The 16,041-nt window shown below is 44.6% G+C and overlaps 1 protein-coding gene across 1 annotated transcript in view; it reads left to right on the top strand.

Annotated features, from left to right (window-relative positions):
- Nucleotides 1–16,041, top strand: part of DOCK1 (dedicator of cytokinesis 1) — a 517,745-nt gene that overhangs the window by 303,834 nt on the left and 197,870 nt on the right. The window contains exons 20-21 of the mRNA XM_033841901.2: nt 7,581–7,682; nt 14,874–14,968. Of these exons, the coding sequence (XP_033697792.1) occupies nt 7,581–7,682; nt 14,874–14,968 (197 nt within the window). The remainder of the gene's footprint in view (nt 1–7,580; nt 7,683–14,873; nt 14,969–16,041) is intronic.

Here is a 16,041-nt window from a genome sequence, read left to right as displayed (position 1 = left end):
TTGCTCCGTGGCATGTGGGATCCTCCCAGATGAGGGCTCAAACCCATGTCCCCTTCATTGGCCGGTGGATTTCCAACCACTGCGCCACCAGGGAAGCCCCCAGTGATTGGCTTATCATTGGATAGTCTCAGCCAGGTGGCTCCTGCTCCTGTCTCTTTTGCTTTGTCCAGAGGATAAACACGTGGTTCCCTGCCGGGAGTGAGCGGGGTTCCCTTGGTGGATGTGCTGGGGTGGGCATATTGGCCACGTTTTAAAGACATCAGTGCTTTTGGTTTCCACCTGACATGCAGCCTCGCTTTCTGAGTACCTGGCACCTCCAGTTTCCGAGCCTTCCTAGGGTTCTTTGCCAGAATCAACAGGATTCCTGATAGATATGCACTCCCTTCCTGCCTCCAGGGCAGCCGGTAACCATTCCTGCATCGACTTGTCAGCTTCCAGAATTCTCTTGTCTGTAGTTGTGTCTCTTCTTATTCTCTTGGTCTTTGTGGGTTTGTGAGGTTTTTTGTTTTTAAACATCTTTATTGGAGTATAATTGCTTTACAATGGTGTGTTAGTTTCTGCTGTATAACAAAGTAAATCAGCTATACATATACATATATCGCCATATCCCCTCCCTCTTTCAACTCCCTCCCACCCTCCCTATCCTACCCCTCTAGGTGGTCACAAAGCACCGAGCTGATCTCCCTGGGCTATGTGGCTGCTTCCCACTAGCTATCTGGTTTGTGAGTTGTAAAAACTTTTTTATTGTCAGTTTAATGTGAAGAGACAGATGAGTTTGTGTTTTCATTGTTTTAAATTTGTTATGTGGAAGCCCCCTACGTATATTTTCACAAACATCATCTCTACGGAGACTTCGGAGGACGCTTTGGGGCAGTTAATGACATTTTGGGATATTATTTGTGTTATCTTTTTGGACTCCCTATTTTTCTCTCTTAAATTTCCTTGTAACAAATAGAACCTGTAAATGTTTCATCATTGGCTTTCCCTCTTGAAAACAGGAAGCCTTTGCGTTCTCGAGAGCTTTCTCCTCATCTGTCCAAGAACTTATCCGTACGGGGATTTATTTCACGTCACCCCTGCCTCTGAAACAGAGCACTCAGCTCTCAATTACATTCCCTTCTCCAAATCCTCGTCCTCATAACGTTGCTTTACAGTATTGATTCTTTGGCTGGAATGCTCCCCAATATGAAAGTCATCCAGAATCCATCAAGTCATCCGTCTTCCTGTCTTTACTACAATTCTTGCCCAGTGTCATTTAGCAGTATCATTGGGGATTACTTTTTCTTTAATTTTTAATGGTGATGAAGTAGGTTTGTTTTCATTGATATATTTGAAATGAAACATATAAATGAGAATTCCTCTTCAAAGCACTTGCCTTCGTGAAACACGTTTAAAATTTTTTTTTTTTTTTTTTTTTTTTTTGCGGTACGCGGGCCTCTCACTGCTGTGGCCTCTCCCTTAGCGGAGCACAGGCTCCGGACGCGCAGGCTCAGCGGCCATGGCTCACGGGCCCAGCCGCTCCGCGGCGTGTGGGATCTTCCCGGACGGGGGCACGAACCCGTGTCCCCTGCATCGGCAGGCGGACTCTCAACCACTGCGCCACCAGGGAAGCCCACGTTTAAAATTTTTAACATCTCATCACTGGCCACCAAGAAGTGTAATCCCCGATTCAAATAATAGATTCTCCTCTGATTCAAGCCTGGTGCCCGTCCTCCAGACTCCATGCTCCTGGGGCTCTCTCCGCATCTCCAGTAGCTTCTGTGGTTTGGAGCTGCCCCCAAATCCCTTGGCGTTCAGAACACTTGGACGAGAGTTAACTTTTCTTCCTGTGCCGAGTGCCCCACGCACAATGTGAGCCCCGCGGTCATATGAAACATTCTGGACTGGCGGATGGAATTACCAAGAGCAATTTCATACGTTATTGTTCAAGCCACATAACTCAGTCCTGATGTTAGTACATAAAGGAAGCACCCCTTCACAGCTCAGGCCTGTGAGTTCAAATCCTTGGGATGTTTCCTTCTAGTTCATGTACTCAGTCTTGGACCTTAGACTAGCCAAAGATGACAAAGATACCATTGAAAAGAACTCATCCTAAGTTCCCATTCTCCAAAATCTGTTCTTCTTAAAAACCTTCTGTCTCTATATCCTGTAGGGACTTTGTGCATTCACTAGCCTGCCGCTCAGTGTCCCCTGCTCCACCAGCAGTGCTCCATTCTACCTGTCCTCTGTCTTACCTGTCCTCCTTCCTACCTGTCTTCCATCCAATCTGTCCTTCATTCTACCTCTCCACCTGCCTAGAGCACTGGGGTGCCAGACAGATTTAAAACTGGGGCATTGAGGGTAGTTCTAGGAGGGAGGGCTCAGAGGCAAGTTCAGTCCAGGGCTTGAGCAGCAGTGACCTAGTCCTCGTGGATGGGGGAGCCCCATGAAAGAGATTTTTGAGGGTAAGGGAGTAGGAAATGGGGACTCACGGGCAGAGGGAGAAGGAGGAGATCTCATCTGTTTCTCTCAGGACTACCTTTTAAAATACTAATATAGGGACTTCCCTGGTGGCACAGTGGTTAAGAATCCACCTGCGATGCAGGGGACACAGGTTTGAACCCTGGTCTGGGAAGATCCCACATGCCACGGAGCAAATAAGCCCGTGCGCCACAACTACTGAGCCTGCGCTGTAGAGCCCATGAGCCACAACTACTGAGCCCGCGTGCCACAACTACTGAGCCCACATGTCACAACTACTGGAGTGTGCGCCTAGAGCCCATTTGCTGCAACAAGAGAAGCTCCCCACTCGCCACAACTAGAGGAAGCCCACATGCAGCAACAAAGACCCTATGCAGCCAAAAATCAATCAATCAATAAAAATTTATATAAAAATAAAATACTAATATACTTTCCATTATAAAAGTAATCTGGGGGCTGCCCTGGTGGCGCAGTGGTTGAGAGTCCGCCTGCCGATGCAGGGGACACGGGTTCGTGCCCCGGTCCGGGAAGATCCCACGTGCCGCGGAGCGGCTGGGCCCATGAGCCATGGCCGCTGAGCCTGCGCGTCCGGAGCCTGTGCTCCACAACAGGAGAGGCCACGGCAGTGAGAGGCCCGCGTACCGCAAAAGAAAAAAAAAAGCTGGGCTCCTCCTCCCATCCCACGACTGTCTGGTGTCTTTTCTTCTAATTGTTTCTTCTTTTTTATTTTTTTCCTATGCTATATTTATATTCTTTGTTTTGCCGAAAAGTATATGTACCATAATTATGTCTGATTTTCATCGTTGAGCATTTTCTTATGTTATTAAAATAGTTCATATTTTCATGATTAGTATTTGATGGTGGCATAATGTTTCATCAGAAAACTATGGTGTGGTTACGTGATTTAGCAAATAAAAATCTACTTCAGGTAAACAACAGATCATTTTCTTAGTATATGAATGTCTGATGTGAAATTTCCAATACAAAATTTGGGACATACTTACTTATCTGAGATTCAAATTGAACTGGGCATCCTGTATTTTATCTTTCAACCTTACAAAATCTCATATTACTTATACAGTTCCTAGCTGTTGAACATTGAGATGTTTTCAGTGATGCAATGGACATCTTTGGGCATAAAATTTCTAATTCTGAATTACTTCCTTAGGTGGCTTGTTAGAAGTAGAATTACCCTGAGGAGATGAGTATCTTTTTTCCCAAGACTTTTCAAAGCTATTGCCAAATCACTTTTTAAAAAGGTTACAGCAATTTATGCTCCCACCAGTGGCATCTAAGAGTGCTCATCCCCTGCGCCCGTGCTAACATTATCATCACTTAAATACTCCTCTGCTACTTTGGCAGGCAAATGATGATATACCGTTTTCATCTTTGATTACTAATGAACTTCACATTTTTTGTTTATGAGGCTTTCTTTCCATGACCTGATTTTTAAGTTTTCTTCCACTGCCTCCTGATTTCTCTGTCCCTGTTTTGCATTGCTTTGAAGTCACAAGGAATATGTCTTATTTTTATTTATTTACTCATTTTTACTCAGCCACTGGGGCTGGAACCCCGTCCCCAGGCTCAGGTTCCAGGAGGAATTCTGCACAATCACCACCGGCCTACCTGCCAGCCCACCCACTGTCTGACATGAAAGCTTCCTAGGACTTCTAAATGCATTTCCAATAAATCAATGACAAAGCATAGAATAGTAATTTTATTCTGAGCCTGCAGAATAAGTTTCTTTTGACAGCTCTCCCCCATTTCTGTTTCTGGTGTACAATTGGTTTCAAATACAGCTTCCATAAATACCTGCTTTTAATCTACCCGTAAAAACCCACCACTCTGCTCTAGAGGGTTCCGCGGAGTTCACGTGGGCATTCATGCTCCGTAGCGTCCGCTATGCTGCTTCTCTAAAGATACTGGCCCCCATGGATGGGACTCCATTCCAAAGGAAAGGGGGAGCCTTTCTGTGAAATTTGACAGGAATATTACCTCTTTCCTAGTGGGGTCTAAAGCTTCAGCTTAGAAAAGGGCTGAAATAGCAAGATTTGCTTCCTCTCCGAAAGACTGAACCGTACACATTGCTTCTGGAACATTTCCTTAAGTTAAGTAAAGAGCACATTTGCACCGGCTGGCCTTTTTTTTTTTTTTTTTTTTTTTTTGCAGTGCACGGGCCTCTCACTGTTGTGGCCTCTCCCGTCGCGGAGCACAGGCTCCAGACGCGCAGGCACAGCGGCCATGGCTCACGGGCCCATCCGCTCCGCGGCAATGTGGGATCCTCCCGGACTGGGGCACGAACCCACATCCCCTGCATCGGCAGGCAGACTCTCAACCACTGCGCCACCAGGGAAGCCCCTTTGGCCTTTTGACCTCTAACTCATGGCGATGACCTGCCTCTGTCCCTTTCTCTGGGCTACTCCATTTAGTCCCCATTGCAGTTAAATAGGAGGCCATTTGGTTGCCCTCTCTGTGACGTTCTCATCCAGAGAGAAGGCTTCCCGACCGGCCATTTAAGTATTCCCAGGCCTTGCTTTATGGAAATTGCTACGTTCTCTTCAGTTTTTCATGTCATGCATCGTGTCAGTTCCCCTAGCCTTTGCCTTGCATGAATTTTCAGCATTACATGGCACTCTGCTCCCTAAATTATGTCCACGTCACGTGTTCGAGTATCTGGCCAGACTCCTGATGCTCTAGGTTTTTTCCATTAATGTTACTCAGTGTGCCTGTCCTTTGCATTTTCAAGACTGCTCTGGGGCTGGGGTCTTCTTTTCTTTCCACTTTCAACTTGATATCTTAAGTACAGTACATAATGTCTATTGCTCTGAATTATACGTAGCTACCTTTGTGATTTCAATGATTCTAATTTGTAAGTCCCTATTCTTTAACTCTTTTGACCCGCAGAGAATTAATCTGAGCCCCTGTTAGGTGAACCTTGACTGATATAGGCCTTTTCTTGCTCTAGAAAAGCTCCCTGTCTAGTAGGGTGGAGTCCAGGTCACAGCCACCTCGGTCAGGGTAGAAATTGGGACACTGTCTATGGCCGCCTTTCCATTTCCTCATCCTCTTCCCAACTTTCTCTGATGACCACAGAAGTGCATGAAGTCTCTACTTCATGTTGGCCATTGTCAGTGACCTCAGATTTCTCAGAAAAATAATTAAAATGCCTATCTGGATAAGAGGAAAATTAGCTCAGCTACTAAGCACCTACCTTGTAGCTGGTGTGCTGGGTTCACAGCTGGTTTTCCGCATTCTCATCAAGAGGGGAACACCACTCAGCCTCAGTTTTACTGCCTATAAAATGGGACGAGATGAGAATCTGTGGTGTGATTGAATGAGGCCATGGTTCTAATGGCCTCAGCACAGTGCCTGACATATTGCAATTGGTCAGCGTGTAAAATTATGAAGACTGATATCCCAAAGGTGGCACCTCATCAGGAGTAAAGAAGATACAAAGACGGCTTCTCTTGAGCTCAACGGGTTGCCAAATATTTACGTATTTCAAAAGTGTATACTCATACGGGCTTCCCTGGTGGCGCAGCGGTTGAGAGTCCGTCTGCTGATGCAGGGGACACGGGTTCGTGCCCCAGTCTGGGAAGATCCCACATGCCGCAGAGCGGCTAGGCCCGTGAGCCATGGCCGCTGAGCCTGCGTGTCCGGAGCCTGTGCTCCGCAACAGGAGAGGCCACAACAGTGAGAGGCCCACATACTGCAAAAAACAAGCAAACAAACAAACAAAAAAAGTGTATACTCATAAATAGATATTTCACCATTTTACGAATCATTCCTCCAAAGGAAAACAAGCATTATTTAGCTCTTTCCCTGAACACCAACTTGAAATCTAAATTTCAGCAATTATCATCACTAATAAATAGTTTACATTTCCGGGCAAATGGAAGATACCTTATTATCATTATTTTACTTGTTCAACTTACGTAATGCATCCTCTGAGGACCCATTTGGAAGCATATATGTTTATTACAGATATAAAATGGATCCGAAAAAATTTTGGACTTTAACGTTTCACTGTAGAGCAGGCATTTGAAATGAATACAAGAGATACTTAGGCATTCGAATACATTGCTTGTAAAACAGTTAGTAAAAGAATGCAATTTGTAAACTCATTTAATAAGGCAAAATTAAGGACGTGTCTCAAAGTATACCTCATCCTATAATTTTACCAGACTTGTGCTAGTTTAATGGGAGAAAATATATGTCCTCTGTTTCTTGAAATATCATTACTTTAGGGGAAAATATTTAAAAGCAAAGAAGTCTTTTAGGGAATTGTTAGCCTTGAACCCCAGAAGTGATACATTGCAGTTAATGGCAATGGGACTGCTTAACCCCCTGCTCCCCCGCTAGACCAAATCCCCCTTAGTGTGTCTGCACACACACACACACACACACACACACACGTGCACAGACCTGCACACGCAAACATGTCCACATGCACAGCCACTTGCATGCTGGTCACTTCTGTTGCTAAGTGCTCTGGCCCCTCAGTTTCTCCATGTCTTGATTTTGTTTGGTGGTTTCTTTTTTCCCCTTCTTTTCCTTTCCTGCCAGCTCTGTCTGGTATGAGAAATAGCCCCGTCTCTCCCACTTTACATTCTGATGAGGCTGCATTCCTCCTCACATGCTTCTGGTGGAGGAGAAGTGAGCCATAACTCATTGTGGAGTCGGTGGTTATTGCCTCCAAATTGGCCAAGGGGGATAGAGGCAGATTTTGAGAAATAAAAGTCCTCTCTTTGCCACAGCCCGGGAGCAGGGGCTGCACACACACTTTGCCTGATAACAGGGGCAGCAACTTTCCAGGGAACACAACGCACAGTGGTGGCGGTTTCGAGCCTGTCTTTCATTGAACATATTTAATGCGAGAATGTTTCAAGCTTGTTTTTTCCAGACTGGACAGTCATGTATCAGGAAACATTTAATGTAGTTAGAAGGAAATGTAGCAAAAGGAAAGATGGTGAGGCTGGAGTGACCGCTCTCCTAGCTGGCCAGCCTGGCACATGGCTTCTCCCTGGTGGGCTTTGATCCCAGATGCCTAGTTTACAGCAGTTTCTCCCATGAGTGTCGTGGGTCTCCTCATCTCATTGTATCTTTTGATTTGTTTACAGGGAAACTTCGTGGCCTGTATGACAGCTATTTTACGACAAATGGAAGATTATCATTATGCCCATTTGATCAAGACTTTTGGGAAAATGAGGACCGATGTGGTGGTGAGTGTAACTTTGACTTTCTATAACTGTGTTTTGAGGCCAGCATTTTAGGCAAAACGCTGATGTAAGTATTTCCATTTTCAGTATGATTTTGGACTTGCCTCCACTTGATTTCAGAAGCCACCAGGGATGGTCTAACTAAAGGCGTGTTTGTAAGAAGATAAGGGTCAAGATACAGACTCTCTCCTTCTACTGACCTGGGGAGTGATTCAGGGTGTCAGCCGAGAAAAGTCCCTTTTCTTTTCTCTCCCATGCTTTGTGGTCACGGAAGATTTGGAGATGTTACCCATGGAGAGTCTGTCATTAACTGCTGTTCATTGATTGACTGGCTTTCAATCGCAGAAGCCAGGAAGCATTGTCAGCCTTAATTGTGCTCCGTTATTAATTAGCTTTAGTCACGGAGGCTCATTAGCATTTCTCGAAATAATTCTCCAGTCATCCTCAGTGAGAGTATGATACAACTTAATTAGGAGACGTACAGAGGGGAAGTTAGGAGCTCTGTCCGTAACAAGCTGACGTCGCAGGGCCGTACAGCAGATGTCCTCTGCAAAGCCGCAGCCAGTGGGTCTGCAGAGTTTCTGAGTATATGTCCACCTCGGCTCTCCTGTCTGGGAACACAGACTCCATTTCTGAGGCCCCTAGATTCCTACAGACGGCAGCAAGTTCTACTAGCGTTTCCAGAACAAGGTTGGTTGCACTTTACATCAATCTTATTAAGGGATAGAGACAATGCATTTAAGGCTTTTTTCCAAAGGATTAATTCTAATTAAAAAAACGACCTTATTAACTGTTGCTGCTGTATGTGTGTGTGCGTGCGTATGTATATTTAAATTATATATATATAAAATATTTAATATAATAATAATAATATATTTAAATTTCTAAAAAATTGATTTATACCTTAAAATCATAGCAATTTTCCTTAAATAAAAGTCAAGGAGCAAGAGTGTGTATGTGTTTGCGTGTCTCTGTGTTTAGTCTTCCTTAAAAATATTAACGAGCAGTTGAATGTAGGACTGTACTCAGGCGTGTAACATGTAGCGCATGTGATTATAGCCTGCGATTCTTCAGCAGTCAAGGCACAGTGAAATCAGATTTGCCACATGAAACATTTCATGCCTCATGTTTGATCAGGGGAAGGATAGTTGTAGCTGAACCTTTATGAACAATTTCCTAGACAACACTTCAGGCTGAATAATAAACTTTTCAGAATGAGAAGCATTACCTGTGCTGAAAACTTAGGACTCCATTTAATTATTTGCCCTTTATCAGAATAGTCACATGATCAAAATGATACTATTCATGCAAACTGTTAAAAATATTTAATCTGGGGCTTCCCTGGTGGCGCAGTGGTTGAGAGTCTGCCTGCCGATGCAGGGGACACGGGTTCGTGCCCCGGTCCGGGAGGATCCCACGTGCCGCGGAGCGGCTGGGCCCGTGAGCCATGGCTGCTGAGCCTGCGCGTCCGTAGCTTGTGCTCTGCAACGGGAGAGGCCACAACAGTGAGAGGCCCCCGTACCGCAAAAAAATACATATATATATATTTAATCTGAATTATTCAGTGTTGCTGTGGATAGGGAAGCTTCAGTGTATTGTGAAAAGCGATTATACAAAATAGTGTTTAAAAATGACTAATTTGCCGAATTCCAAGTGTGTACCCTCTCTCCTTCACAGAGTAGATCATCAGATACTTGTTGCATGTTGTGGTCCTGATATCCCAAGGGATTTTGCTTCCTTAGACACAGTAGTTCAGAACAGCAATTATTTGCAGACAATTGGATTTCCATTATAAAATGGCATTTGTGATTTGGATATCATGAATTCATACTGCAAGGATCGTAAACCTTTTTTATTGTTGTTAATCTGTCAGAACTTTGTAAAGTGTGTTCCTATCTATTAACTATACGTAGAGGGTATTTGACTATTTTCCTACTTGGACAAATGCTCACAAAAATGAAAGGTCGTTTTGTGTTAAATAATTGGAAGTTAATTAGTAATGCAGTGTACGAAGAGCCTAGACCATTTTCTCAAGACTACTTCCTTGTAAGAAGTGCTTCCTCAGGTTTTCACATTCAGCTCTGGTTTGGTTGGATGAGTCATTCCCATACTCATCCCATCCCAAAATCTCAGTTATTATCAACACCAAAGTCACAGGCCTCAGAACTGGTACTTTTACAGTCTCTCAAGTGACCCTTTGGACCCCAAGACAGTGAAAGGATGGAGCACAGCATGGAACTGAAAGGCTAATCCGGGAAAGGAAAAGGGTGGACGCGTTTGGCTCAAAAGTCTCTCATAACAGAGACAGTCCCTTTAGGATGGTGAGCCATGTGGGGTCTTTAAGTTCTTCTGCAGTGGAGATGCTGGCCTGAAGAAGGGGCTGCTAGCTGTCTTGTGTCCCAGTTACTTAAGCAGGACCACAGGTGGAGAACTTACTCAGTGTCCATAGTAAGATCAGAGGTGAAGAGGAGTACTCTGGACCTTCCAGGAGAGCCTGTTCTCTTGACACTTGTCCCAGATTCCCACTAAGTGGCCATAAAGGAATGTTTGTGGAGCGACTGAGTGAATAATGACATATCCAAGAGCAGTGCAGGTGGAAGTAACGCTTATTGGTTACAGGTTGAGTGAATGCAGGGTACAGGACGGCGAAGGTTGAAAGAACCAGGCTGTGGGGTCCCTCTCATCTCCAAGGAGGACCCAGGGGCAGCCACAGGCTACCGTGCATCCCCGCCTCTTTCTGTGGCCTCTCCCAGTCCTGTGCAATTGTAGGTTATGTAGGGAAGCCCGGTCAGGCAGAGCTCTGAGCTCTTAGCGTCCTCCTCCTGGATTACCCTCCTGCCTCCATTCAGCTTCCATCCCAACGCCTTCTGGGAACCCCTACCTGACACCTGCCTTGACCTCACCTGGTGGCTATCGCCCACTGCCCCTTCCCTTGTACCTTGTCCATCCCAGTCAACCAGCAGCCTGTGCTGGGGTGGTCCAGCGTGACTTCTCACCAATGGAAAGTGGTGAGGATGCTCACGGGGATTATGAAAGCAAGAATATTTGCCAGGTGACTGTCCTTGCCTGGGAAACATTCTGCTGTTGGGCAGGCCTGGTCTTAAAGAGCCTTGATTTCTGTGTGAAATGGCCACCGAAGGGTGATCCACAAGCTTGTGTAGGGAATGTCACGAGTAGCAGGAGGAGCCTTGCTCTGAGCAGCCGTTTCTTTATCTCTTGTGACCATTCCTCGTAGATGCAGCTTTATCGAAGACTGTCTCCACTGGGTGATGAGTTTGGGGGTGCAGAATCCTTTTATAGTGAATTCACTCAATAGCTGTTTATTGGAGACTGACTTTGTGTTAACAGGCGGAGGAGGTGACAGCAGGCAATGCAGACGGGTTTTGCTCTCGTGGCCCCCAGTCTAGTGGAGAATATCACAGGTAATCAGGGAGTCCTTCAGATAACCCAGGCTGTCCATGCTCCAAAAGAATGATCCCTGTGAAGCAGCCAGACTGGACTGAGTCGGGTGGTCAGGAAGCCTTCTTTGCAAAGGAGAGGATTGTGGAATATCGAGGAATAGAAGAAAGGGCACTCGCTGTAGGTGGTAGAGCAGCAGGAGTCCTGGGGGTGAGGTGCAGCCAGACAGGTGCTGGGGCATCAAACTGCACAGGACCCCATTGGTCATGCTAAGAGGCTTTGTGTTCTTCTGCTTGTTTGGTTTCCGTTTCTGTATCATTTATTTACTGTTTTTCCCTTAATTATTTTAAAATTGTTTTTAAGGCATTTATTTTTTGAGTAAACTTTTTATTTTGAGAAAATTGTAGAGTCACATGCAGCTGGAAAAAACAATGCAGAGCGCCCCTGTATTCTTCACCCAGTTTCTCCCAATAGTGGCATCTTGCAAAACTATAGAACAATGTCAAAATCAGAATGTTGACGGTGATACAGTTCACTGATCTCATGTTGATTCTCTCCATTTTGCTTGTGCTCTTTTTATCTTGAAAAATTTCAAACATACAGAAAAGCTGAAAGAATAGTACAATGGAAACCATTCTTCCTGTCATCTGAATCCATCAGTTGCAAGCACCTTGCCATATTTGCCTCCCCTGTATCTCTATGGACCTCTTTCCATGTAGCCAAATCCCATAAGTATGTGAGAAACATGTAAGTGGTTCAGCAAATATCTCTCAAGGTTGAAGACAATAGTCAACGGCCTCAATGACCTTCCAGAACGTAACAATCACCTCTTCATACCGTCTGTATTCAGATTTCTCCTCAGTTCTCCCCAGTCTTTGTTGTATTTCGTTATAGGCTTTCTCAAATCTGCATCTAGTCTGGACTCACACGTTGTATTGGGTTCTCTCTCCTTCATCTCTTCTTTTTTCTAGAATGAGTTCATCACCTTGTTTTTCCTTCCCATTCATGGCATTGCTTTTTAAAATTCTATTTCATTTTTATTTATTGTTTTGAAGGGATAAAGTCATTAGCTTTGCAGACTTTCACCCATTCTGGAATCTTTGAATGCTGCCTTGTGTGCAGATTTGTTTCTGCAAATTCCTATGTCCTGCAAACTGGAAGCTTGATCTAAAATTCAAGTTCCCCCTTTTGGCAAGCGGAATAGAAGTTGGTGTTAAGCATTCCCTGGTGTGTCTGTTGGGAGTCTGGAAATGCCGGGCTGACCACTACTGATGATGCTGGGTTTGATCAGTTGGTTAAGGGAGTCACTACCAGATCTCTCTGTTGTGAAGATACATGCCCCTTGAAGATTATCATGTAATCTTTGGGTAATACTTTGGCATCTGCAGAAAATTGCAAAGGTCTTCCTCTAGCAATCTTTCATCTGATAAGTTTAGCATGTATTGATGGTCCTTGTCTGAAACAGTTATTTCTCTGACTTAAGAGAATGGTGACTTCCTACTTCTGAGAATCAAGACTCATTGGCTTTAATCTAGGAACGCTGGGAAGCCCCTGAGGACGTGGGTTCGGTGGGAGATTGGGGGAAGTGTTGGTGCCCTGATCAGATTTGTAATTTGAAAAGGTCACTCTGAGTGAAGTGTGGGGACCAAGAGAGACAAGAATGACCATAGGTAGATAGGCTAGGATGCCCCACTGGTAGTCCAGGTGAAAAAGGATGATCAATGATCCAAGTGGGTGGGTATAGAGATGGACAGAAGCAGATGGTTTTACAAGAAGATTTTGCCTGTGGAATACACTGATGGCTCTTGTTAGAGCTGTCCACTTACTAAATGGAGCATCTTGTGAATAATATAACTAAAAATGTAGCAGGGATGAATTGATTATAAAAAGATGAAATTTTCACAAAATATCTCATGTGAATCTTCCAACTCCCCTCTTTGACTTGGAGATAGCAGTTGTAATAGTCTATTCAGCCTCATCAGCCGTCCTAGGCAAATGCCATGGTGGGGACCACCACCATGGCTAGTAAATTATGCAGACCGACAGGGAAGCCTTGCAAAACCTCATCTCCCACAATCTGCAGCATTTTGTTTGATCAGCAAAGTACCAACATTTAACAGCTGAGCCATACTAATGAAGTGTGGGACTGTGTTTCCTAGAGGGAAAAAAAAAAAAAGGAATTGGGAAAATATGCTTCTCTTCTAGAATAATAAAAACCAGACCCTGTATCTCAATTATTAGGCTTTGAGGAGTGATCAGCAAGAAAGCCAGCAATTTCATGCAAATAGAGATGTGACTAAATTACGGCACTCAGCCGGCAAAGTAGGCAACCTGGTCATTAAAATGTGAAACTCTCGACAAAGTGGGGAAACTTAAGGAGTGAAGTATGAATTTCAGTAATTAAACTGGGGAGAGAAACTGTTCCTTGTGTCAGGGGGCACCTAGAACACCCCTGCTCACAAGCCCTGCTGGTCAGGGCTCCTGTGGGCAGAGTTTGGAGGACATGGAACTGACTTTTCCCTCCTGACTCTGCCTGGGATCCTAACCTCTCCTGCACTGGAGGCCTCTGTTGTATAAAGGGTGATCACGATTGCTCCTTGAGTTTTTATTCACGGGAGGAGGCTCGACAGACCCCTCCCAAGGCAGAGATGACTCGCTGTAACCTGGCATTGCTGTTACGGTTGCAGAGGAAGCATCTCTGAACATCGGCTTATTGCTGCTGTCAGATGGAACTGGTGTCTCTTTGCAAGAAGTTCCTGGGTAGAACTTTGTGCTGGGAATTGCTTTCTTGGCTCCATAAATTCTGTTCACCACCTTGGTCTTCACAGCCATTGTACCTAATTATGAATCAGTAGATTGAATAAATGAGAAACATCCACTCTATTTGGCCATCTCTGACTATAACCTCATTTTCCTACATGAATTCTCAGTTGCCTGTCCCCTTCCCACCCAGATCTTGAGGGAGCGTGCATCCCGGGCTACCGGGATGTGTGCTTTTCAGGATAACCGCTTGTTTTGTTCAGGTTAGCTCAGAATAAGCACTAAACTGTCAGATTCAAGAAATTTTCCTAATTCTGGCAGGCACAGAGTGGACCCACTAGGAAAGGGGAACCCCTTCCCGATGCCAGGAGCGGTCTGATTGGCCAGGAAGCAAGGTGGGGCAGCAGGGCACCACTCGTGAAATTTAGGGACCATCTAGGAGACAACAGAGGTATAACTGAGGAGCTTGTGGATTTGAGGATGCCACATAAAAGAGTCTGGAACGCGACCACATGCTCAAATGGTTTACTGGGAGCTGAATAGGTGCAGATGGTCAGGAGTTCCTGTTTGAGCCTTTCAGCTGTTAAATTACATAAGAAAAAGGAAAGGATAATAATACCACATATTCAACCCAATGGGCCCTGTTCATAATGAAAAATCTCTGTAGAGTAAATACAAGACATAGTTATGACCTGCGTGTTACGTTTGTTTAAAAAGGTTTCTTTAAGCAGAAAGAGTGTGACTATGTATTTGTAACCTTTGGGGACTGACTCTTTGTGACTCTTAGATATGCCCAAGGAGTATCTTTTAATATGTCCTTGGGAAAGTTCTCCGGGACAGGAGGTGCTCAGGCAAACAGAAAGGCGGAAGTGTAATACATACCTCCTGTGAAATACATCTTCATTACTTTTTCGTATGTTCTCATTCAGTTAAAAGAAAAAAAAAAAGTCATTTATAATGTAAAATTATTCCAGGGGGCATTGGTTTTCACCTTTTTCTGGGTGGCTTGTTTCAGTGTTCTCTTTTTTATTTCAGGATTTTCTGATGGAAACATTCATCATGTTTAAGAACCTCATTGGGAAGAATGTCTACCCTTTCGACTGGGTGATCATGAACATGATGCAGAATAAGTGAGTACGGGGGAAGGCTCTCCTTGACGAGGTGCCTGATTCATGTCTGGTGGGAATGGAGGTGTTGCTTGGATACCGTGGGGTCTCCCACAATATACAGGGTGCTCCCCCTTCTGTGATGCAAATGGTTCTTTGGAGAAATGGGCCTGGAGATTGGGTGCTTTGCCTATGCCAGCACAGGCTCTGGGGCTGAGAACTTGGGCTCTGCCCCCTGGAGAAAACAAATATGAACATGACCCGCCTTTCCCTTCACCTTTGTCAAGGGCATCAGTTTGCCATCTAATCTCAACCATGTGTGTTTGTTACCCAAAGCGATTCTCAGCTCTGTGGGAGTTTTTTGAAAGTGTTTGCATTTCACGTATTTCAGCTGGAAAGCATCGTGAGCATTTTCATCACACGTATTAAATATTAAGCACGTGCCTTGTTCATCTTCTTGTGAGGGCTGTTGGTTAATTTTCTAGCACTTGGGTTTTATAATTTCTGTAAGCGCCAACAAAGATCATGGGGTTCTCGATCGCATGTGGTTTCTAGAAGGAATTTCTGTTGACTTCTTTTTTCTGCTTCTTTCTTTTTGCAATTTTTATGGAGATAACTGTAGGTTCATAGTCAGTGCTGCGGTAAGAAGTAAGACAGGAGATCTTGTGTACCATTTACCCAGTTTTCCTTGATGATAACCTTTTGTAAAACCTTAGCCCCAAACTACAACCAGGGAACTGACATTGATACAATTTACCTACCTTCTTCAGATCTTCCCACTTGACTTGTACTCATTAGTGTTTGTGTTTAGTGTCTTGCAGTTTTTTTCACATGCGTGTGTTCTCAAATCCACCCTCACGGTGAAAACGCTGAACATTGCCTTCACCACAGGGGATCCTGTGGTTCCCCATTTGTGACCCTCCCCCTTCCCTAATCCCTGGCAACCACTAATTTGTTCTCCATTTCTAAAATTTTGTCATTTCGAAAATGTTCTATAAATGGAATCATACAGGCTGTAACCTTTTGGGATGATTGACTTTTTTTCTTTCACTCTGCCTAATTCCCTGGAGACTCATTGAGGTTCTCGGATCAGTGGT

Source organism: Tursiops truncatus, chromosome 16, assembly GCF_011762595.2.
Source record: "Tursiops truncatus isolate mTurTru1 chromosome 16, mTurTru1.mat.Y, whole genome shotgun sequence".
NCBI classification, from domain to species: Eukaryota; Metazoa; Chordata; class Mammalia; order Artiodactyla; family Delphinidae; genus Tursiops; species Tursiops truncatus.
Note: the sequence above shows the minus strand (reverse complement) of the source record. Positions and strands in the feature narration are given on the sequence as shown.